The sequence below is a fragment of the Xenopus tropicalis genome, chromosome 8 (assembly GCF_000004195.4).
Source record: "Xenopus tropicalis strain Nigerian chromosome 8, UCB_Xtro_10.0, whole genome shotgun sequence".
Classification (NCBI taxonomy): domain Eukaryota; kingdom Metazoa; phylum Chordata; class Amphibia; order Anura; family Pipidae; genus Xenopus; species Xenopus tropicalis.
In genome coordinates this window covers 59,292,902-59,316,470 of record NC_030684.2, presented here as the reverse complement: position 1 = coordinate 59,316,470, position 23,569 = coordinate 59,292,902, and the positions used below count along the sequence as shown (strand labels likewise).

The 23,569-nt window shown below is 36.0% G+C and overlaps 1 protein-coding gene across 1 annotated transcript in view; it reads left to right on the top strand.

Moving 5' to 3' along the window:
* Positions 1–23,569, top strand: part of il1rapl2 (interleukin 1 receptor accessory protein like 2) — a 423,225-nt gene that overhangs the window by 6,406 nt on the left and 393,250 nt on the right. The window contains exon 2 of the mRNA NM_001078899.1: positions 23,441–23,544. Within this exon, the coding sequence (NP_001072367.1) occupies positions 23,463–23,544 (82 nt within the window). The 5' untranslated portion in view covers positions 23,441–23,462. The remainder of the gene's footprint in view (positions 1–23,440; positions 23,545–23,569) is intronic.

The following is a 23,569-nucleotide window of genomic DNA, read 5'->3' as shown; positions in this document are numbered from 1 at the left end:
AGCAATATTACACATCTCACATATTCCAGATACTCATCTCTGCAATCATTTGCTACGATAAATTTATACGTATAATGAGTTTAAGATGGCACAAGATAGTCCGAATTCCTCTAGGGAAAAAATAAGTCACCCTCTCTACAGTAAGTGCAATATCTGATTGCACTGAGAAATGTTTAGATTACATTCATTATATTGGCTACTGGGATCAACCTTATAGGATATTTGCTATAATATGATTTTTATTTAACCAGCTTTAGTGTGTGTGTCATTATCTGTTCTTATAAAAGTATTTAACCTGACCTGTGAAAGTGAAAGTTTTGCATTTTAAAAGAAAAGCACCATCCTGTGTATCCTAAACTGGGGTCTTTTGGCAACAGGCAAGCTTGAAATGCATCTTTATTGTACTTTCCACTATAAAAATGACTTGCCATATACTTGATGACACTGCTATTTGCCTTGGATACAGAATGTGTCAAACAATGAATTAGAGTGGAGGTCACTGGGGGATATGCTGTGTTTCCATGCTTTTTTGGTATGACATATTTGCCGTGGCCTGTAGAGGCTTCTTGGAGGACTTGATTGATAACATGCACAATACAGTTTGTGCTATTAAATTCACCACTGGGAATTAGGTTGCTGTTAGTTTTATAAATCTGTTGGCCAAATTCAGACATTATCAGAGGGAATACCTTGTAAAAATATATTCGATTTAAAAATAATTTTTACAATCAACATAGTCATTTTAGATAGAAGGGATAGGGTTTTTAATCCCCATTTACTCAGCCCTCATGGGCCACAATTTGGTTTGCAGGGTCTGCTATTCCAGTTTGGGCTCCTTATCATAAGTAGCTTTCTAACTTGGATTTGGATTATATGTCATTTTTTGGATAAGGGACCATTCCAGAATTAGGATCTCCATATCTTAAGTCTACTAAAAAATCATTTAAATGTTAATAAAACCCAACAGGATAATTTTGCCTCCAATAAGAATTATTTATATCCTATTCGTTACAAGGTTTTATTATTACAAAGAAAAAGGAAAACATTTATAAAAATATTAATTATGTTATTAACTATGGGAGATGGCTTTCCCGTAATTTCGATCTTTCTCAATAACAGTGTTCTGGATAATAGATCCTATACCTATAATTGTAAATGAGCCCTAAATGTGTTTATTAAAACATGCCAAAACATTCTGGGCACATCATCTAACTTATTTATTTTTATATACAGTCGAATATTAGAATAGGTCAACTTCTGTAAGCTTGAAAAACCTGTTAGTATAGTACATAGTCTTTATGAGATTACATGGACTTCATTTTAGCAGCAGAGGGAAACAATTTGCATGTCAGTTTCTGAGCAATCCTAGTGTCTGAACTACCTTCATCTAGTAAGTATGTGACGGTGCAAAGGACTCTTCTCTCGACTGATAATAAGCAGTGCGTGCAATTCTATATTATTTATAGCAACAGTGGAATTACTCTTCTACTTACTGATTTATGTATTCTTTGCAGATCTTTCGTAAGTATGCACAGTGGCATGTCCCAAATGCATGCCTGAAAAATTCTCTTGCTTAGCGCACTCTGGGCTCATTTACTAACTGTAAGCAAAATTGCCTCAGTGCAGAAACCCATGAAAGCCAATTAGATATTTTCTTTCATTTCTTTAACATAAAGAGATACTGACATCTGAAATTAAACTGTTTTTTTTTATTATAACATGGCATTGTCTTGCATGCTATTTATAATTGCCATAAAAGTACTTTCTGATGCTTTCTCAAATAGCTATCTGACCCCCCATATTCCTCTATGAGGGGGCTGCCATATTTGTAGCCCGTTAGCATTAGAAGCTATAGCTGACAGCTTGAGAGAGTCAGGTTGGCAAAACAGGTTTAGAAATTTAAATAACAGTTACTTACAAAAGCAAATCTTTTGGTGGACAATGATCAACATGACCTATAACTAACTTTTAATGTACATTAATATTTTGAAAGTAGTTTTTTGTGTCAGTATCACATTAAGCAAGCTGATGAAAGATGATTTATAACTGGCTGCTATGGGTTACTGCACTGAGGAAAATTGTATCCAGTTTATTAATAAGCCTAACAGACTGTGAAGTCTTTTGCCACACCTTCTTGGGAGATGAAAGTCTCCACAATAAATGTTTTTTTTGGAAATATTTATTGTTTTACTTTAACAACCATGCCTCTTTCCCAATTCATATCAATGGCATGCTTTGTGTGGCAAGTGATCTGATCTGAGCTGGAAACAGGCAAGTGTGCCAGAAGCACAATTCACGTTGACTCTATTCCTAGGTGCAGTTATTGACTTGTGCAAAATGTGCAGTAACCCTTGGTATCCAGTATAGTGCCATAAGGAAATTAAATAACAAATCTGTTGCTATTGGTAGTAAAACATTCATCTAGGTGAGTAAATTTTGAATCCCAAGCATATTAGAAACAAAGGGCAAGCTTATAAACCACAATAGTAATTGAAGACAGTATAAGAGTCTGATAAAGTATAGGAGAAATTAAAGGGACATTGTCATTATAATAATTTTAACTTGAAAACAATTAAAACAATTAAATCTATGATATCATGTAAAATGTTGGTCCTGGATTATACACTTATGTGTATAATGATATATACATTCATTATAAAAGCTTTGAACACAGGATCATTTACCCATGCCATTATCTGAAAGGCTTGGTTATATTTATTATGCAGCTGCTTGGGGAGGTCTTCAGCTTATTTAATGAAATGGAAGACTTAAGAAGTTTGGTGAGGCAAAGCAAACACTGGACTGAACCTTATACATATTTAACAAATGATGAGGCTAAAGAGAGTTATAAAAGAGGTGGTAGGTGTGTGATTACTTTATGCCCTTAAAGTGAAGGAAAGAGAAAAATAAATTGGAAAATAGGCCCTTACTTGCTCAATTACAGAGCTGAGAGAGGCAAAGGGGAAAGAATAGATCATTAGTGTATGTGACTGTTATTATTCCATTGGCAAAAGAACTTTTAATTACACTGGATAGTGCATTCCTATTCAGCCACTGCTAGGTCCTGCTGGCGATGCAGAGTTTACATGTGGCAAGGGATTCCTTCATGGTCCGGCTGAGGTTATTAATCAGGCAGTTATTGATTGCTGTAGTTCTGCTTTACTCCTTAACAAGTAGGGAACATGGACAAATTAATTGAACAGTAGAACTGGTGAAACGGATCTATTGACTGTTGTATCCTCTCATGGCGCCTTTGAATTGGTTTAATTAGCTGTTCATCATGTAAGATAGAGCCAGGAATCAATGATACATTAGTTGTATGATGCATTGGCACTGAAACAGAAGTCTAACATAGGAAACGTTAGTGCAACTGAAACATTAATATATAATTAAAGATCAGCATCCATCCACAATCCCTGGAATATCTATGTCCTGTCAGTGTCCACCGATTTTAAATTAGCTTCTATTAACACCACAGATTTAGCAGGGCTGTTACCCTTTTCAAGTGCTCACACTGTGAAATGGTGCAAGGGATATCGGACTCAAAAATAAATGAAGTTGTCCTTCTTTAATTGCATTTAAACCATCCCTTCATTCAGTCATTGCCCCTGAAACACCATGCTTATCTTGCTGCAGGTAATAAATACATTTACACAGAGATGAGCTGCAGATTCCATTCTGTCTGGCCTTCATTTAGTGCCAAATACCAGAATGTAATTGAGAATCTCAGTACAAATTAACAGTGCAGTAAAAATAAGCAAAGGGCATAGATATGGGAGGACAATTTTCCCATAAAGCCTTTTTCATATATTTATTTGCATTATTATCAGTCAGCTCTTGCGGGAATAGGAAAGACAATCATTACTCAGGAGAAGGTTTGGAAGAAAATCAACAGCATTCTTATATTTGGACTGTAGCTTGTAACACAATCTTCTTTTATACATGTTCCTATCTAACATGCATACCCTTCTGATATAAGTTATACTGTTTAGTCAAATCACTTTGTTTTGAGCCCAAAAAATATATTACAACCCCTGTAAAATGTAATTGTACTCAACCTAGGGTCGTAGCCTACGGTCTCAGAAACACAGTTCCCAATGCCGTTAGTAACATTCCACTTTGGAACAAAAAGTTATTACTTTAGAACTATAAAAGTGGATAAAAAAGTAGGTAAAACTTCCACTTTGTTTTCTAGTGATAACATTTTAAATATTCCATGGTCTAGCTGGTACTTGGTATTCACCCTGTTATGTGTGTACTGGCCAAGTAATACCAATAACAATTATAACCATTTATAAAAATTATACAAAATTTACAAAGCGAGAACACGGAATGTGACCAAAACACGTTTTTCTATATAGGCATACATAGCTGAGACATATGTAAAATAAATTCAATTAACTTGATTAATTATTAATTACTATGGGGACCCTCTTCATATCGTATAGCAATGCTGCTGTTATCAAATCTGATGCACTATGGAATGTAAAAATTTAAAAAAGATTGTTAAGTCAGTACAACCACAGAAAACACAATACTGCATTTCTGCATCCATATATATATATATATATATTGGTCCTGTAGAAATAAAGATCCAGTGGTGCTACTACTACTAATTATAAGAAAACAGTACACTCTGCACTTTTGTTCTGGTATGGGTTCTAAACAAAACAGTACCCTCAACACATATTATATTGTTCTGCTAGAGGTTCTGAATTTTCCATCTTTCTGCTGAAAGAAAAGAAAATATTCCATCGATGACTGTAACTGACCTAGCAGTTACTTTTATAGTCGGACACTAGAGGGAGCTCACAGTGTGTTATGGAAATAATTATCTGCATTTTTATCAAGTAAATTGCAGAACACTCATTCAAGTTTTTCTGTACTTGGCACCATGACTGGAAATTTTTGTTTCCGTATTCATACAAATGAATAAATAAATTAATCATTAAATAAATAAAAATAAAGGTCAACATATTCTTAGCTGCAAGCCTGCAATCAGCAAACAAATCTCCTCAAATCTCTATATTTATGCTATATTTTTAGTGAAACCGTTGCTTAATGAAAAATAAAACAGGGAAGAAAGAATTGCTTGTAGAATAATTTAATCAAGTCATGTTTTTGATTTTCAACTTCTTTTGTCAAGTTGAAAAGAAAGATTTAATTGTAAGTCTAAACTGAAACTATGCTACACTACGTCAGTGTTAGGAGGTGAATAGCTGTGGGGAGATACGATGATGACCCTTGCTAGTTCATCTAGTCCAGTAGGTAACAGTGGAGATTTGGCAGTGACCATATCACAACTGTTTATGAGTCTGGGATAGAAAATGGCCTTTTGAAAGTGATTTTTGGTGGATTAGAAAGAGGAGCTGCAAACACAGAACCAAAGAGTGTTTAGTTTACATTTTCTAAAAAGTAAAGGCAGTATCTCAAAGCTTGTCTGTACTGACATTACAGTCCCTTCTTCTCCCAAACCTTGATTGACTGATGTGAATTGAACGTTATATATAGAAAGAATTTAATTTGATAGAAAGGGAAAGTTGAAAGGAAGGCTGGTCCCAGTTAAACACACGGATTTCAAATATTTAGGATAGGTAGGGAAGTATAAGATTTCACTTAGTAAGAAACTTTACTCTGACTGTAACTTTTCAACAATTAGAAAAACCATGTCATTGCTACTTTATTCTATTTTGTGACATTACACATAGAGACAAAGAATAAGTCTCAGGCATAATATTATTTAAGGAGCAGGGGATCCTGCCTACAGGGGCTTACAACCTTATTGCAGCGGGGTCAATGGGCACTACTGCTGACAAAGTAAAAACTGTACAAAGCACTAAGCTTCATATTTATTAACTAAGAAATGTTTTTCTGATGAGATATGCATGTTTTTTGTTGTCACAAAGGGAGGCTTTTTGTTTATAGTTTAAGGAGAGGGTTTATTAGCCACAATTGTCTTCATCTATAGTGAAGTAAAACAGAAAGCAAACAGCCTAATTTGTATTTAAAATGACAGCTGCCATTTACACTTACATTGCTTTTGAAGTATATGTAAACAGTTGAAAGCTTGTTATTTCTGAGTTGATAACACAATAGTTTCTTTAGAATGCATGCTGAGGGCCCCTATTTCTTCTAGTACACATAGAATATCATCAAGCATATCAGCACCGTGTGTGGCTTGGGAGGGAATGAATCATTTAGTTCATGGAGACTGAAGTTTATAGCACCATGGACAGTTCCATTCATAGATTTGTTTTAGAGAGGAGATGTTAGTCCACTCTCCTAACAGTTTATGAATGTTTCAGCTATAATGTCTTATTAATATTTTATAAACAAACTAGTGCCTTATTTTGTATGGCATTGCTGGGGGGGGGGGCTTTTTTCATGGCTCCGAATAAGGATTAATTATATCTTAGTTGGGATCAAATATAAGGTACTGTTTTATTGTTACAGAGAAAAAGAAAATCAATTTTAAGAATCTAAATTATTTGATTCAAATGGAGTCTATGGGAGATGGGCTTGCCGTAATTCGGAGCTTTCTGGATAACGGGTTTCCGGATAATAAATCCCATACCTGTACTCTTATGAAAATTACATTTTTTTGCAAACTATACAATAACAATAGCCACGAACACCCTATTATTGATGTTACCCAAAAGAAATACTCGTGCTAGACCTTTGTCCTTATTTAGGGTTGATTGGGAAGCACCTTAACAAAACCCCACAGTAGGAATAAGAAAAATGAATTCACTGTTGCTCTTATTACTCTTATTTAAATTCTGCACCGCATTGAGCTACTGAAACTTTTAACTGTGGGTGCAGTTAAAATCTTCTTACTTTACCAACTATGCACAGCACATATATATCTGTAAATTATTTTACCATGTGCTAAGCTGGAGAATTGAAGCTCTAAGCTCCTCCCTCACCATCACATGCTAATTTATCTTTCAAAAAAGATAATCGGTGTTCTATTTTTCTCTGAAGCCAGGGCTAGTCATTTGTCACAGTGACTTTTTAGGTCATCAAATCAATGATAAATTATAGCAGAATGTCCTGTATCTTGCTTGTAAAATTGAGGAAAAGCTTGAGAACTGATGATTCTATTTTCAACCCCTTCACATGTATGCTGTTTATTTAGTCCTGCTGTACATGATTTATTAAAGTCATATAGCCCAAGGTAGCATTCTGATCAAATTTACACTTAATGAAATCTGACAGGAATGACTTTGCTAATATGGGCTACCTTCCTTCTTTAACAATTTGTCTTCTACAATTTAGTCTAATGGCATGTTTATAGCTGGACTGGCTTAGCTGATAAATGCAACTACCTGATAATTGCATTGTAGTGACTTATAATGCTATTTTTATTATACAGTTTGTGCTCAACACAAAAGATGATGTAGCTGACAGTGAATTGAATATATTAAATATAAACTACTCAAGTATATGCTGTGAAATAAACAGCGTGTAGTGATGTCACAAGTTAACTAGTGATGATGCTTGTCATATTTTATTGATTCTTGTGTTTTCTATGAAAGAAATGTGCTCCCCCATTTAAAAAATGTAAGGGTATAAGCAATAACATTAGGGGTCAATAACCAGATGGGGCCTTCTGCCCAGTCTGAGGTACACAGACCTCTTCTGTGATCTGATTACCTAAGCATTTTCCTGCCTAAAAAGAGAAGAACAAGAAAAGAGCATATATCGAATGACTCACAGGTGTTTTATGTTTTATAGCTGTAAGGAGGAGGGGGATGGATGGGGCAGGGGAAAAACTCCCTTGGGAAAAATTAAATGGCATTCTCTCATTAACGGAATGTATTTTATGAAATGAGTGTGATATGAAAACATTGATCAGTTTTCAGCACCAACAGAAAGCATAAAACTGGTCTTGCATACAAAGATGCTTTTTAATTTATCTTATATATGACTAAATAAATCAGCATTCTCAAAATAACAGTAAATCACTACATGCACCCAAAACACGATTGTACACTCCTACACGTGTGCACACAGAAAATAACTATTTAGATAGGCCTTTATACACACAGACCAATTGCCATACACTCCCGTATGCACATTTATATGCACACAAAGAAATTCAATGTATACACAAATATGATCTCACACACACAGAGGAACAATATATATATATAAATACTAGCATGGAAAGCCCTACACATGCATTTGCATTGCTGCAAAATAAATACATTAAAACATAATCATGGCTCTGCTGAATGGACTAATAGGGTGTGATGTTTTAGTTTCCCCCATTTTGTCTAGATATTTGAAAAAAAGGAGTAATTGTATCTTCATGTTTTTATCATGGCAGTATTCACGCCCAGTTCTTACTACTATACAAACAAATGACATTTTAACTAGCTGCAATCAACCTAAAGCCAACCATTACATTAGATTTAGCATTTATATCTTATATATAGGGATTTAGAAAATGATTCCTGCTAGGAGACAGCATGTACCTGGGACTGACTTACATAACACTAGAACTCGTGGATCTTATGTGAATAAAATGAGAAATGCATGTTTGGTGTTGAGGAGCTGATTTTAAAAGAACTGCATTTTAGAATTACTCTCAAGATCCACTGTGAGCTCATTATCCACTGCTTTATTGCAGCCCTTGAGGACTCTGGACAGCTCCAGGCTTCCATAATGTCTCCATTCCTTATTCCTAATCTTTAGATCTATATCTAAAGTATATTGTACTTCACTCACAGAAATAAACAAACTATAAAGGTTTTCATATATTCATTTCCAACTACCTCTTTGTCATTAGGGAAATAATAGTCCAGTTTGGGCATTTGTGAGACCTTATTTCATGCTTCCATTAGAGCGAAGAGAAACTGGGTTTTAAAATATCCAGGACTGGATCATTCTCTGCTTAATGGCATGGAATTAATTACGTAATAGAAAGTCTGTTACGTTGCATTGTATTTGCTTCTTTTCAGCAGACAGGGTAAGCAGTTTTTCTTTGATCTGTGTTCTGAATTCTTTCTTGGCATTTCTGAGTAGCTTGTATGTGATGGAACATAATAAAGCACTTTCAAAAACAATAGAATATGTTTGTGTCAGTGTACTGGTAAATTATAAACAGAAGTGCTGGAGAAATCTGTGGAGATTTGCTTTCGACTGCTCTCTGCTCTGAAGCTACTGCAAGGCATCACTTCCAGTGCATCCGTGTGCATGGCAATGGAGCCAATGCACTCCTAGTTGGAACTGATTCTGGATATATTATAAATATTCTGCTGAGGTCATTAACAGCAGAAAGAGCCATCTTGACCATTTATTAATCTGTGATTATAAATTTTCTACTATCCTTCAGTAGCATCAACTAGTATTTTACATTTACTTTAAGAAACCTCTCTAATATTTAGTTTTCAGAAGTTCCAGAAATACATTTGGGAAGTCTCCAAGTGGAGTAGTCATAGCAACATCTGCCCATCAACATGCAGATCTAATATTATGCATGAAGTTTTTGCTAATTATTAAGCTATATTACGCACATTTCAATAATAATTATTCTGTGTAAGTGTGAGAAAGCAGCAGGGAATTAGATCAGACTGTTAGACTGAGTCCTCTTAAAAGGTATTTAGAGATGGTCTGTTTAGCACAAAATGAGATCCATGATATTCAAAATAAAAAAAGTTTTTAACGACATGTAGTCTTTGTTTACAAACACAGTAACTATGCATTAGTTATTTTTTCAGTCTATTTTTATGTGTATGATAACGTGGCTCTGTGAATGTCTGCTGCTGCCTGTCCCTGGTGTTCTACAGGTAGAGATCTTTAGTTTGACTTTCTTGGTGAACACTCTTCTCTTCCTCTCACCTCATAGCTTCCAGCCCTAATCTCCAGATTGCGCTGTTGCATTTTTATCCCATCTTCTGGCCTACCTGCTTAGCTACTTTTTAGCGGTGAGCAGTTTTCCAGGCCAGAATTGGATGAGAAGTGCTTTCTGGGAACTTAGGGTGCTAGTGAAGATTAGTCCCATTAACCTCTAAATATATATGAATGAGTGATCTGCCCAGCATTGCACAAAAGCTAATCTTTTTTATTGCAGAAAGATTTATCTGCCCCTGTATTGCACCCTGCCTTTGGTCACCCCCTTTTTTGTATCAAAACTGAATCTTTTTTAATTGATGCTATATTGTGTAACAGAAAGGCAACAATAGCATTTCCTCCACCACAATGTTTTTTTTTTTATTTATTTTCATTTGTGCCCACTGGTATTTAAATTTTTTCATGTGCACTCTATTTTTGTATCATGTATTCGTATACCTCTGCTCTCACTCTGATTACTTCTTTATGTGTGTCTGCTATGAGTTTCTTATTTCAATGGGATGGGCAAATGTAAATTATCCAAATTTCGGAAAAGCTACTATATTATAAGTGTATTAGAAAATAGCAATGAAGGTAATTAATCCAAAGTATCTAGTTTTGGAATAAAGAAGCCAATAAGCATAATTGGATATAAATAGCAAATATGCTGTCCATGGCTAGGTCCTTGGTTGCCAGCTGTTGGGAATTCTAAGCAAAGTAAAATCAACAAAAGCCAGAAGAAAATGAGACATTTTTATGTCTCCCTAAGAGGCAATAACATGAAACTGAATCCAGTTTGTGGGCCATGGGACCCATATTCCCAAAGCAAAAAGTAATACAATTAAGCAACAGTTCAAACTTCAGGGGGGTCCCAAATGTCATCATAAGGGATGGGATCTAACCCTAAAAATCTACATGTACGGCAGACATATAAGGGAATTTTATTTAAAAAAGGATTGTAAAATACCTGTACAGATACTGCTGTTGACAGACACATATTCACAAGAATGATGTTAATTACAAATCAAACAATTTCCAGCCAGCTTAAAAAAAAGACAAATGCACAATTATTAACAAAATCATGGGAATGCAAAGAAAAATACAAATTTAAACAGGAATTGCATAGCATAATCAGCTAGTTCCTCTCTCCTGCTGTGTTTTGCTTGTTTAGTGCCTAAATAAAATATATACAACTATGCATCTTGTTAAACATAAATATCTTCAGCAAAAATATTTTAACTCTTTACTAAAAACTAGCATTAGAGCAACACAAAAGTTATATGCATAATATGTTTAACTTATTCAAACTGCTCAGGTAAGTCTGTGGTGGTGTAATATTAATCATTGTAACATGGTTTTGTTTATATTAAGAAATAACTGTTTATAAGGGTATCCGAGAAGCGTATACATATTATTTTTTTGTCCCAGGGACAATGAACTCTTTGCCTTCCCCTAAAACTGGAAAAAAAATTCTTAAATAGTTTAGCATTCTATAAAAGCATCGCTAAGTATTGCATATGTTTTTCCAGGTAGCTGAAAACTGGTTGATATTTATTTTTATTGATATTAATACACTAATGCTTTAGGGCCAAAAATTACAAACTAAACACAGATTTTACAAATGACTTGTCATAAGGGGTTGTTATGTGTCATCAGAGGTAAACATCCCTAACATCATAAAGTGCAATGCCAAATGTTGACTCCAGCAGTGTAAAAGTCAATGCCAGCGACCCCCAAAAGTGCTATAAGGGTGGTTGCCTAGGGCCAAAGCACCAGGGGGCCCAGTGGCATCAGATGTGAGAGAGACTTGGGTGGAGTTGAAGGAGCAAGGGTTGGCAGAGAAAGTACAGGGCATGGGAGGGGCAAGGCACAGTCCTACAGTTGATTTAATCCACCCCCGGTCACTGCCATTGGACTGTAGAGCAGTGGAAATGTGTCCTCTGTAATGATATATTGCATTTTATCATCTGGAGTCTGATGCTGCAGCCTCGGTTTGGGTTAAATTGGAACCCTGACTGTGGACTAGACTTGATCCCCAACATTAGTTCCCATCCTCTAATTCTCTTGTGGCTGAATAGAAACGTATCCCAAGAGTAATGGTCTGAAATCTGATGTAAAGCCTTTCCAGAAGAGTAGAGACTGTTAAAGCAGCAAAGGTAGGACCAACTTCATACTATCTCCCCTTGGTTTGGAAATAAGATGTTGGACTGGCAGGTGTCTGGCTTCATTTGGCCACAGACCACATTAATATATTATTGTGTAATATTTGTTGTTTCAGAATAATACACAAATGCAGAATTTTGAGTAGAAGAGATATTTGTGGATAGGACCCCAATATAAAGTTGAGTAAATATTTGCATATATGAACAACTGCAGTTTATGTATTATTAAAGATGAGATGTTGTGTAGGCTTTAAAAGATGGAGACTTTTGCCGAAATTGCACTTTGCACACTGCACATGTGGTTGTAAATTAGCCCTAATATTCATCCTTTGGTGCTGTTTGTTTCATGTTGTGTTGAAATGTCTGTTGCTTTTTCTGTGTGCTGAAATATTAATGAAAGCAGAGCACCTATGTCCATTAATCAAACTGGGGACAATGTACAGTCTTTAAAGACTTTAACCATACCTTTTTCATAGGTGTAAGCGGTTTCCTTTGTGTTATATTGTTCTTTCTATATGACCATGGCTAATCTTTCTGTATGAAACCAGAAGTGTGGCTTAGAACACTGTAACTAAAGCAGATGGCCATGCTGATGTAGCTAGATAACAGTGTGGTAGGGATGCAGTGTTTGAGGTTTGGGTACATAAATGGCTCTGAGATCTGTACCAGGTGTTCTCATTTGATAATTGGAAATCTGCCTGAAGTCTGAACATCAATATTCGGAATACATAAAGACACTTTTTAGTGAAAGAAAAGACCTCTCTTATATTCCTTACCTTTCTTTGTAAACCACAAAACATCTGTTAGTAAAAAGGAAACACTTAGGCATCTTTTTGTGCTATTTGTTTCCTTTTCTTCTCTAACTTGTATTGACTAGTGCTTGAGGCAGAGGTGAAAGCAGCAAAATGCAGCTATTTCAGATGTAACTTAAAAACTTGCAGTTGAGATAAACATCTTTCTATTGATTTAACTAATAATTTAAACAAGACATCTGCATGATTAAGTGCTATGTAAGAAATATATAGGGGACTGCCCAGTAAAAAGCTATCCTGCATTTGCTGTTCCCAACATTTAAGGTCAGCTAGCCGCCTGAAGGTAGACTTGTGCCAAACAACTACATTGCAAGTGTGCCAGTATGGTCTTTCCACCTCATTGGCCAATATCTGTAGTAATACTGTAAGTCAAATCAACTGGACTTGCCGTGTTTTTCCTGAAGACGTTTTGTTAGTCATCCGACTGGCTTTCTCAATTCAGAAAGACTTGTACAAAGATCTTCCTGGAATAAATACCCTGGAATGTTGCTCCAATCAGCATAATCTGTTTATCATAACCAGCATGGGATCAGGGATCTCATGAAGGTAAGGTGTTGATTGTATTAGCATAATTGGAGCTTTGAGGTGTTATTAAACCGTCCAGGGAGAGGTGCCAAAACAGCATTGTACGTGGCAGACAATAGATGTTGTGACTTTTCACTCTTTAAATGTGTATCCTTTTTCCTTTAGATGTAGGACCAGTCAGAGCACTCCCCACTGCACTGTACTGCGTACACAATGTTACTCTTATTATGCTTTCGGATTGGGTCTTTTGGGTGATCCCATGCTGGATATGATAAACAGATTATGCAGCTTGGAGCAACATTCTAGGGTATTTATTCCAGGAAGATCATTGTACAAGTCATTCTGAATTGAAAGAAAGTACAGTTGATTTGACTTATTACTACAGATATACCATGACCTGGATGAATGAGAATCTTCACAAGTATATGCTCATAGGCCAAATTAACTGTCTATAGCCAGTTCTTGAATTTACTAAATGATCCTGGAGCCCCAAAGAAGGAATATTGGACAACTGATCATTTGCATGGCACCGTTTAGCCAATCTAGGAACCAAAATTAAGAACAAATCCTCAGAATATGGTTGGTCTTGTCTATTGGCTCTACTACTTGGACCATTTCAGCATGTTGTACCAACGCCATGTTATTTGTGTAAGGCTACATAGTCAGTATAGAACATGTCGCTTATATAAGGGTAATCTAGTCACTTGTTATATTCAAGAACAAAATTTGACGCATTGTACACTTAATAGTCATACCAGAGCCATCATATTACTGTAGTTTCTTTGGTGTTCATCCCCAGCATTCCAGGATCTCAAAGTTTACCTCCAAGGAAATTCACACTATCCTGGGTCTTGCCCACTGGAGGCCCTACAGTCTGGCCTGTGTTGTCTGGGGAACCACACATGATAAACATGGAGTGCAGTTGCTCTTACTATTTAGACTCAAATTAGACTGTGATATGAAAATAGCTATTGTGTCATCTGACTGCAAAACCTCGCTCATAATGACCCTTTCCTTGAACTTCACTTTGGTCTTGACTTCTCTTTACTGAAACCTCATGCCTCAGGCTTTCAAGCAACATCCTTGTGTAGGTTATAAGATACCCATAACACTCCTGGACCAATCGGGGTACTTCTGTCCCACAATAGAAATGTGGTAGAATGCTTGTTCAGGTTTATCAAGCAATCATTTCATCATCGATCATATACATCTCTCAGAAATAGGAACAGACTAGACATGTTTTTATTCACAGAAAGCCATGTGTTTTATTACTTTAAAAATGCATCAATGGTCAATATAACATTTCTTTAAAGTAACTAGGTATAGTGGTATAACATTAAAGGAGAATGCAAGTCAAAATTTAAAAAGCATACTGCCCAATAGTATTGTTTAGTAAAAACGCCACACTTTTGGCTCACCTAATCAAATATTTACGCAGTCACACTTACTTCACATTTTCTGTTTTCTTGAACAGGCAGCCATCTCTAAAAAGGTATTCTCCCTTCCTTTCCCTCCTTGATTCATACTGCACATGTGTTTCATTCCCTCCCCCCTCCCCTCTGCCAGATCCGCTTCTGATTGGCTGGTGGGCATGTGTAGCTCAGAACAGGAGACAGGATCAAGTTACACACATGCTCAGAGAATAGGAAGGCTGCCGCTGGCACCTACAGGAAGGGGAGAGAGAATTCAGTGATGTCACTGTAGTCTTCACACTGCTGTAGGCTGCCAGCACCATATCTCAGAGAATCAAGCAGGGATCTGGGAATTTAGATATGCAGTAAGTACTTAAGAAGAATGCCTTTAGACTTACTTTTAATTTATATCAACCTTTCCTTGTCCTTTAAAGGAGAAGTCATTTTGGCATTTTACTGCCATTAGATTCGCCACATTAGTGCCACCTAGAAAGCTATATTTATTCTGCAGAAAGCATTAGCATACCTGAGTAAACAGCCCTAGAAACTCCCTCCCTTTGTTTAAAGGAGAAGGAAAGTCATTTTGGCAATTTACTGCCAATAGATTAGCCACATAATTGCAAACTAGAACACTATATTTATTCTGCAGAAAGCATTAAAATACTTGGGTAAAGAGCCCTAGAAGCTCCCTCCATTTGTTTAAGATTACAGGTGCCATTTTAGTGGGGTGTCAGTAGCTTCCTGCTGCAGCTTTAGCCAGTAGCTGAAATCACATATTCTAATGGGAAGGGGGAGGAAGTTCTTATGCATTCTTGTGGGAGGGGTGAACAGGAGAAGGGAGAGAGGTGAGAGCTGTGCATACCAAAGTCTCATACCAAAGTAGATGTTTACACAAAAAAGGCATCCTGTGTTTCTTTTGATAGAGGACTCTCTATCACAGCTTTTCTGTGAGTGCTTATAACTGTATTTACATAAACCTTTCTGATAAAGCTTACTTAGTTTTTACATTTCCTTCTTCTTTAAGATAGCAGCTGCCATTTTAGCTTGGTCTCTGCAGATTCCTGCTGCAGCTTTAGCTGTTGGTAACATAGATCACACATTCTGATGGGAGGGGGAGTGAATTCTTATGAATTCTTTAAGAAGGGGGGAGGAGGAGACGGCAGAGAGGAGAGAGCTGTGCGGACTCTGGCCCACGGAATGAAGGATTTTTCTGAGAGAGGAAGAACATGTTTACACAAAAGAAGACATTAAATCCTGTGTTTCTTTTGGTAGAGGACTTAGTGCAGCTTTTCTGTGACTGTTATGGCTGTATTTACATAAACCTTTCTATTAAAACTTTTTTTACATTTTCCTTATTTATGGTTAGTAGTTGTTTTAAATATGCTTTATTTTTTTGTTTTGTGAATGCATAGTTCAAAAGTTCGTAAAAACTGTTAAGTTTGAATTCACCCATTTACTGTGTAATAAAATAACTACACTTATACACAGTTATTCATTACACACTGTAATTTATCTACTACATGTAATTAGATCTGCCTTATTACCGTTTACTGCATATATTTGTTTTTCAGTCTAATTATATAAATTCTATGATGATGTTGCAGAAAAAAACAGAATTCATGAATAGCCTAAATCAGCATTTGTTATTGGGATATCTACATATACTGCAAAGTCTTACCCAACTGCAAATGCAAGTAACGGTTGGTAAGCTTCCATTAATTGTTCCCAGTTGGGTATTGCAAAATATTACAGCACTAAAAGGTTTCTTGCCGCAAGAGATTTATAGTAAGGTGTGAAGAACACGTAGAAAGGAAAAGGCATAATAAATCACGGCCAGTTGCTTGGTGTTTGCAGGGACCCAAGGAGCTTCCTCATTGTGTTTTATTTTTCCTCAACAGCTATTTATTTTTAAATGGCTCATATATGGATGGATAGATATATTGCTAGACAGATAGATTCAAGCTTACTTTGTTCAAATGCATTCATGAAACAGGGAAACCCAGGCATTTGATGTTCCATTAAAATCCTTCCTTATCTGCCATGGTTAAAAAAAAGCAACATAAAGTGTAGAAGACCTTGTGACCAGAGATAAGTCAGAAGGTTGTCCTAGATTGATAGCGAGGGGAATCTCCTCATCCATTACTCATGTGAAGTACTGCCAGTGGCGTTTTCCACTAGGTATAAATCAACTGTGTTCTGGTTACATGACAAAAACAGTGTAAAAGACAATGGTGTCTCTGAAGCATCATGTTTTGTAGGGAGACATCTATAGCAATTGTTTTAATGTTGCATTGAGACCTTTGAGGTTTTCAGTCATACCAATTAAGAACACAGCTCATGTTGCACAGGTAGGGGATTTATTATCCAGAATGCTTGGGACCTGGGATTTCTGAATAAGAGGTTTTTTTGCACATTGCCCACTGCAGCCTATGGCATGCCTCTTGGATTGAGCGCTCAATTTATGAGGGGTAGGTGGTGGGAAGCTGTAGGGGAGGACAAAGGGATATGTTCTAGTGCTGACAGGGAAGGTAAATAATCCCTATCAAGTACAAGATACTGTCTTTTTTGGTTAGAAAAAGTATGTTAAAGAATTATCTATTTAAATAAGACACTATGGTAAATGGTGTTTCTAAAATTTTCAGCCTTCTGCCTAATAGATTCTATTTGAGTTTATCCAACCCTTGATTTACCAGCAGCAGTAATAGATAAGCAAAGTAGGTTTATATGACTGAAAACCATTGCAGTGCATCTACTACTTCTTGTACCTTTAGGTGTAACAGAGGCATCCTTTAAGGTGCAAATACAGTAAGCTACTGTCATGTAATATCATGCACTGTATCATCAGCACAACTATTTTTCCAGGACAGTTGCGCAATTAGTAGATAAAGTAATACATAATTATAATAAATATGAGAATTATGAAGTAGAATACAGTATTGTGCAGAATAGAATAAATGGATAAACAGTGGGTAAACAGCATAAGAAAATATGTTAAATAGTTTAAAGTTTATATACAGAAGTACATGTATAGGACCTGTTATCCAGAATGCTTGGGACCATATATAGGATTGTTTTATAGTTTGGATATCCATTCCTTAAGTCTGCTAAAAATCATTTAAACATTAATTAAACAAAATAGGATTGTTTTGCCTACAATAAAGATAAATTATATTTTAGGGTTAAATACAAAGTACTGTTTTATTATAACAGAAAAAGGAAATATTTGTTAAGAAAATTAATTATTTGTTTACAATTGAGTCTTTGGGAATAAGCCTTCCTGTAATTTGGAGCTTTTTGGATAACAGGTTTCTGGATAATGCATCCCATGGCTGTAGAAGAAATTAGAATTTAGAATGTACACAATATCACATTTTATTTATATATGGGAAAATGCTTAAAAGGTTGAGAATGACTATCCCGGGCTAGTAGACTATAGTAACAAAACAAATCATACGTTTGCTGTCATTAATTTACATGCATTAGAGCTAATTGTTGATTGGTTCCTGAATACATTTCCTTAAGAGAGTGCAGGATTGAAGTGTGCATATGTATGCAAGTGCCTTCATAGGATATGTAAAATGGGTCATATAGAGGGGGTCCTGAGTGGTTACATTGTGGGCTGTAGAACAGATAGAATGTATCAGGTATGGAACAGAATATCTAGGCTCCTCAGAACAGAATGAAAAGAATATGCACGGACAAACACCAGTCCTCCATGTGCTGTTTAACTGCAGCTCCCATAATACAACTGAAAACATGTGGTTGCTGGGAGATGGGTGATGAGGGAGTTATTTGCTGTAGTTCAACAACAACATGTGTCCCATGCCTAGAAGATAGTGTTAATATCTCATGCAGAGCTCAGAAGAGCATTCTTTATTATGTGCAAGTTTCTTTAATTGTCAGAATTTGAGAAATCTTTTATTTAAACTACAGTTCCCTAATATATTCATTGCAGTCACAGAGTAAATATAGATTTATATTTATTGTACCCTTTACTCATCATTAAACAGGCTGCTAATGGCATCTATTAAATCCGTTGTTGCAGTTAGATTATTGGTGTTTAACACGGTCAAAGGAAAAATGAGTCACTCCCTCTAAATTAGCCATAAAAGTCTTTTCAGCTACTTTCCACTTGTACTGTAAAAGTGTTATGTGGAGCAATTTCAACTGAACGCCCCGCTGGGGTTTTATTACACACAGAACACATTGTATTTTATTACTATTAAATGTAGATGTCAGATCCTTTTTGTAATTGCCCCTCTAGTTTTAATTGTATGCAATGTCTTTGTTCATAAAAATATATCTGTGAGGGAAAACCAGGAGGAGAGATCTTTCCCTGCATTAATAAGTTTAGAGAGCGGAATGGGCAAAGTCATTTCAGCAGCGCCTCTTGAAAACCTATTCGTGCATCGCCTCGTCGTTGCAATTATCTGTCAAAAATTTGGTTCAATTATGCTTTTTTTTAACTGTCTTGTTGAAATGGCCCTCCTGGATTTGATACTGCAGGGAAAGGTTCAAATTCGATGAATATTAATTCTCTCATTACCAGTAACTTACATGTAATTTGTAAAACCATTTGCATATCCTTTGCACTTTGTTTAAACAATGTCATAATGGCTGCAACCCCAATCTAATAAAGGGTAAAATATAATGGTGTTTCTTATTGTGAAAGGATTCCCCTCTAACTGCAGGCACCTTTCATCTGAAAGGGATCATAGAGCCCAAAATTCATAGTTAAATGGGTGGTTCACCTTTATGTTTTCTTTCAGTATGTTATAGAATGCCCAACTTTTCAGTTCAGTTTAAGCAACTTTTCAGTTGGTCTTAATTATTTATTTTTAATAGACTTTGGGGCTGATTCACTAAAGGTTGTTAACGCTTAACGCATAGTTTTATGCGTTAAAAAGTGTTCGATATTTAAGTACAGATTCATCGAAGTCATTTTGCATGCGTTACTGCTCATATCGCATTCGCAAAAATTCTGATTATCGCAAAGCGTTATTTCCATTGCATTGCGGTAATTATCTAATAGAAATAATACTAACACATAATTCACAGACTATTTGAAGCGTTAAAAGCATAATGGCGATAATTAATGTTGAAACGATTTCCAGGAGTAGGCATTACTAAACAAAACTGCAGCTGGTGATTGTCTGTGGTGACAAGATGGAGTCTGCAGTCAGATTTTTTCAAATATGTGATCGTCCTAGAGTGATGCATCCTCCAGTTTTTTCGGCCTTTAGTGAATTGGCCCCTTCTTTTTATTCTCTTTCCATCTTACAAATTGGGGTCACTGACCCAAGCAGCCAAAAACCCATTGCTCTGTGAGGCTACAGTTTTATTGTTTTTGTTACTTTATAATATATTTTTCTATTCAGGTAGTATCTTATTCAAATACCAATCTCTCATTCAAACCTCTCCCTGGTTGCTAAGGTAATTTGGTCCCTAGCAACCAAATAGCTACTGAAACTCCAAACTAGGGAGGTGCTGGAAAGTGAAATACTTAAAAAACTACAAATAATAAAAAATGAAGACCAATTACGCTTTACATCACACTAACAAGGGGTGACCAACCCCTTTACAGGAGAAGGAAAGTCATTTTGGCAATTTTCTGCCAATAGATTTGCCACATTAGTGCCACCTAGAACAATATATGTATTCTGCAGAAACCATTACCATACCTGAGAAAACAGCTTTTGAAGCTTTCTCCATTTGCTCAAGATAGCAGCTGCCATTTTAAAGGAACAGTAACACCAAAAAATGAAAGTGTATAAAAGTAACTAAAATGTAATGTGCTGCTGCTATGTAACCTGTGGCTTTTCTCCTTTTTTCTAGCTTGAATGGCTGCCCCCGTGGCTACACAGCAGCTTATTATATCAATTATAGTAGTGTTACTGTAGCAAACACACCAGTTTTACCAGTGCAGGGCAACAGTGCATTATATTTTTATTACTTTAAAGCTCTTTTATTTTTTGGTGTTACTGTTCCTTTAAGTTGTTGCTCATATCACACATTCCTAAGGGAGGGGGGAGTGAGGGGGAGACAGAAGAGAATTGCACAGACTCTGGACACAGGAATTAAGGATGTTTCTGAGAGAGGAATTCAGACACTGGAACATCATGTTAACAAAAAAAGAGATAAGAAATCCTGTGTTTGATAGTATTCTTTTCTGCAGAATTACTGTAAGTGCTTATGGCTGTATTTACATAGACTATTCTGATAAAGCTTACTTAGTTTTTACATTTTCTTCTCCTTTAAAGAACTAAGCACTGATTATCCCAAGTGTTTCATCAGGTACTTATTTTCTATTTAGGCACCCATGGGATTGTGCCTAGGTCGGTAGCTTGTGGGGGGGGGGGGGTCTATATATATTTCAAGAATGTTCTTTCATTGTCTTTTTGCCACTAGATATGTGCTTTAGAATTCGTCAGAAGAGCAGAGTGGGTTAGGGGTATACCTCTCTCCATTCCAATCCATGCATATGCCTAGATTATTGCACATGCGCTAACTGGGTAGGAGAGGGGAGTGGGCAAGGGAGGGCATGCTGAGAGCAGTGCCAGATATAAATCCAACACTGGGGCAGATTTACCATTGAACATTATTGAATAATCAGTTATTCATTGGTATTTATCAATGCAATGATTGATCTCTGACAATCCATTCAACTGATCCATCGTTCCAGAAGGCGTAAATGCACTAAGAAAGGGAATTAATTAGCTATCTCTTATTGATATTGATCACATCCACTGGAAACAACTTTACAAATAGAAATACAAATTGGAACAATAATTAGTCTTCATTATTTATTTTTTAATCATTTATGAATTATTTGCCGCCTTCTTCTGACTCTTTCCAGCTTGCAAATGGGGGTCACTGACCCCAGTAGCCAAAAAACTGTTCCTTTGTGAGGCTACAATTTTATTTTTATATTTTATTGTTATTTTCACTTTTTATAACTTATTGTTCTATTCAGATCCTTTCTTTACAAACATAAATACAAATTTGAACAACTGTATGATGGGTTCAGAACTCCAATAATGATCAAACAGATAGACATCCTGCAGGAAACCATACCTGCAGTAGCTGGCAGGCTAGAGAATGCTTAATGAGGTCATAAACCCCAAAATAAAAATTTGCTCATAAAACAAAAATATAATTCTTAAGAAATTTGCAGCATGCAGTGGCTTTAAAGGTATTTGTGAATGTAATTAGCATTAAAAGTTCCTACTATTCTCTGCACTGTTGGTTTTGACTCTTTCAGAAGGAATGCATACCTCCCAACTGTCCCGATTTTCGCAGGACAGTCCCGATTTTAACAGTTCAGCACACAGTCCCAGATTCTTACTGAAAAGTCCCTCATTTCCCTTTGATCTCCTGCACTGAATGCTAAAAAAGATGCAGTGTTTTGCAAACTTAATTAAAAAAAAGTAGCTTTTGACAGAGAACCCAGGAACTCAGCAAGATACACATGCACTTACTGTAGATACAATGTTTATCAGACTTAATTAAAAAAGTAGCTTTTGGTAGAGAGCCCAGAAAAGTTAACAAGCTACACCTGCACTTAGATACAATTGTAACTAATGAGCTAAACAGGTCTCTTGGGGGAACTGAGACTCACAGCTTAAAGGGCAATTTCATATTCATTAGCAAAACTGTAATAACATAAAACAAAACCCCAAGAAATGTGTTCAAACTTTTAATACCCTGCCAAATTTTGTAAAATGGAAGTAGTATTTAGGGGGTGTTGTTGCAAAAATGGGTGTGGTCAAAAATCATTGGCTGTGCTATGCACTCTATTTTTTTTAGTCCCCCTTCACATTTTTCAAATGTTGGGAGGTATGGGAACAGACACCAAGTAACATAACATTTTTGAAAATATTTAATAAACATGTGTTGGTATGGTAAAGTTGCTTATATTTATATTTTCTTTCATTAGGCAAAACATTATGTTTGGGTTTATACCCCCTGCTTTAAGCCTGTGCCACTAAGCCTTTTCCACTGTGCTGTGACCAAGTATGTGCATCTCCCATTAATATCTATAAAATGTGCTGTTTGCCTGGGTCTTCAGCCTGAGTACTGCTAAACAGGAAGAAAAGAATGTTGCCTTATAGATCAGTTCTAAAAAAAATTAGGGGCATTCCCATCATATTTAAAATGCAAGAGACATTTTTAAATATTGGATCTGAAGCCTGATAAGTCAGTCTCAAGTACAAATTTATGAGACTAACTCACCTCCCAGTACCAGCCATTTTAGAGCCTGATTGTTACCTGAATAGTTGCTTATTGAAAAAAAGGTAAATGTTAAGTGTTCCCTGCAATTCCATGGCACATTATAGAAGCTGGAAGATATATGCATTAGCATATTTTACAACATCTGAGTGGATATTGCATTGTGTGAACAAAAAGTAAAAAAAGAGATTACTTCAGCAACTTCCACTTCTCTGCAAAAATGAGTTGAGTTGCAATGTGGTACATGATGATTTCCTTATAAAGCTCTAGCTTGATATTGTAAAAACGGGTGCTTTATAAGAATATTCTTTTACTTTGTTATTTTGCCATTTAAATTGGCTGCCTGCTGGGATAAGTCAAAGTGATATATAGAGTGGTTAACATGACAAAGTATTGGAGGAGTCTGCCTAGGTCTAAAAAATATTTTATTTTTACTTTGCTTTTCAATTTATATGTATTTTAGACTCTGGGAAATCCAGTGAAAGATGAAGCCTCCAGTATATATGGCTCTTTTGATCTGCTCAATAGTAAGTGCTGATGTGAAGCTCGTGTCAAAAAGAAACTCAGGTAAGACCAAGTTTTATATTGCTTA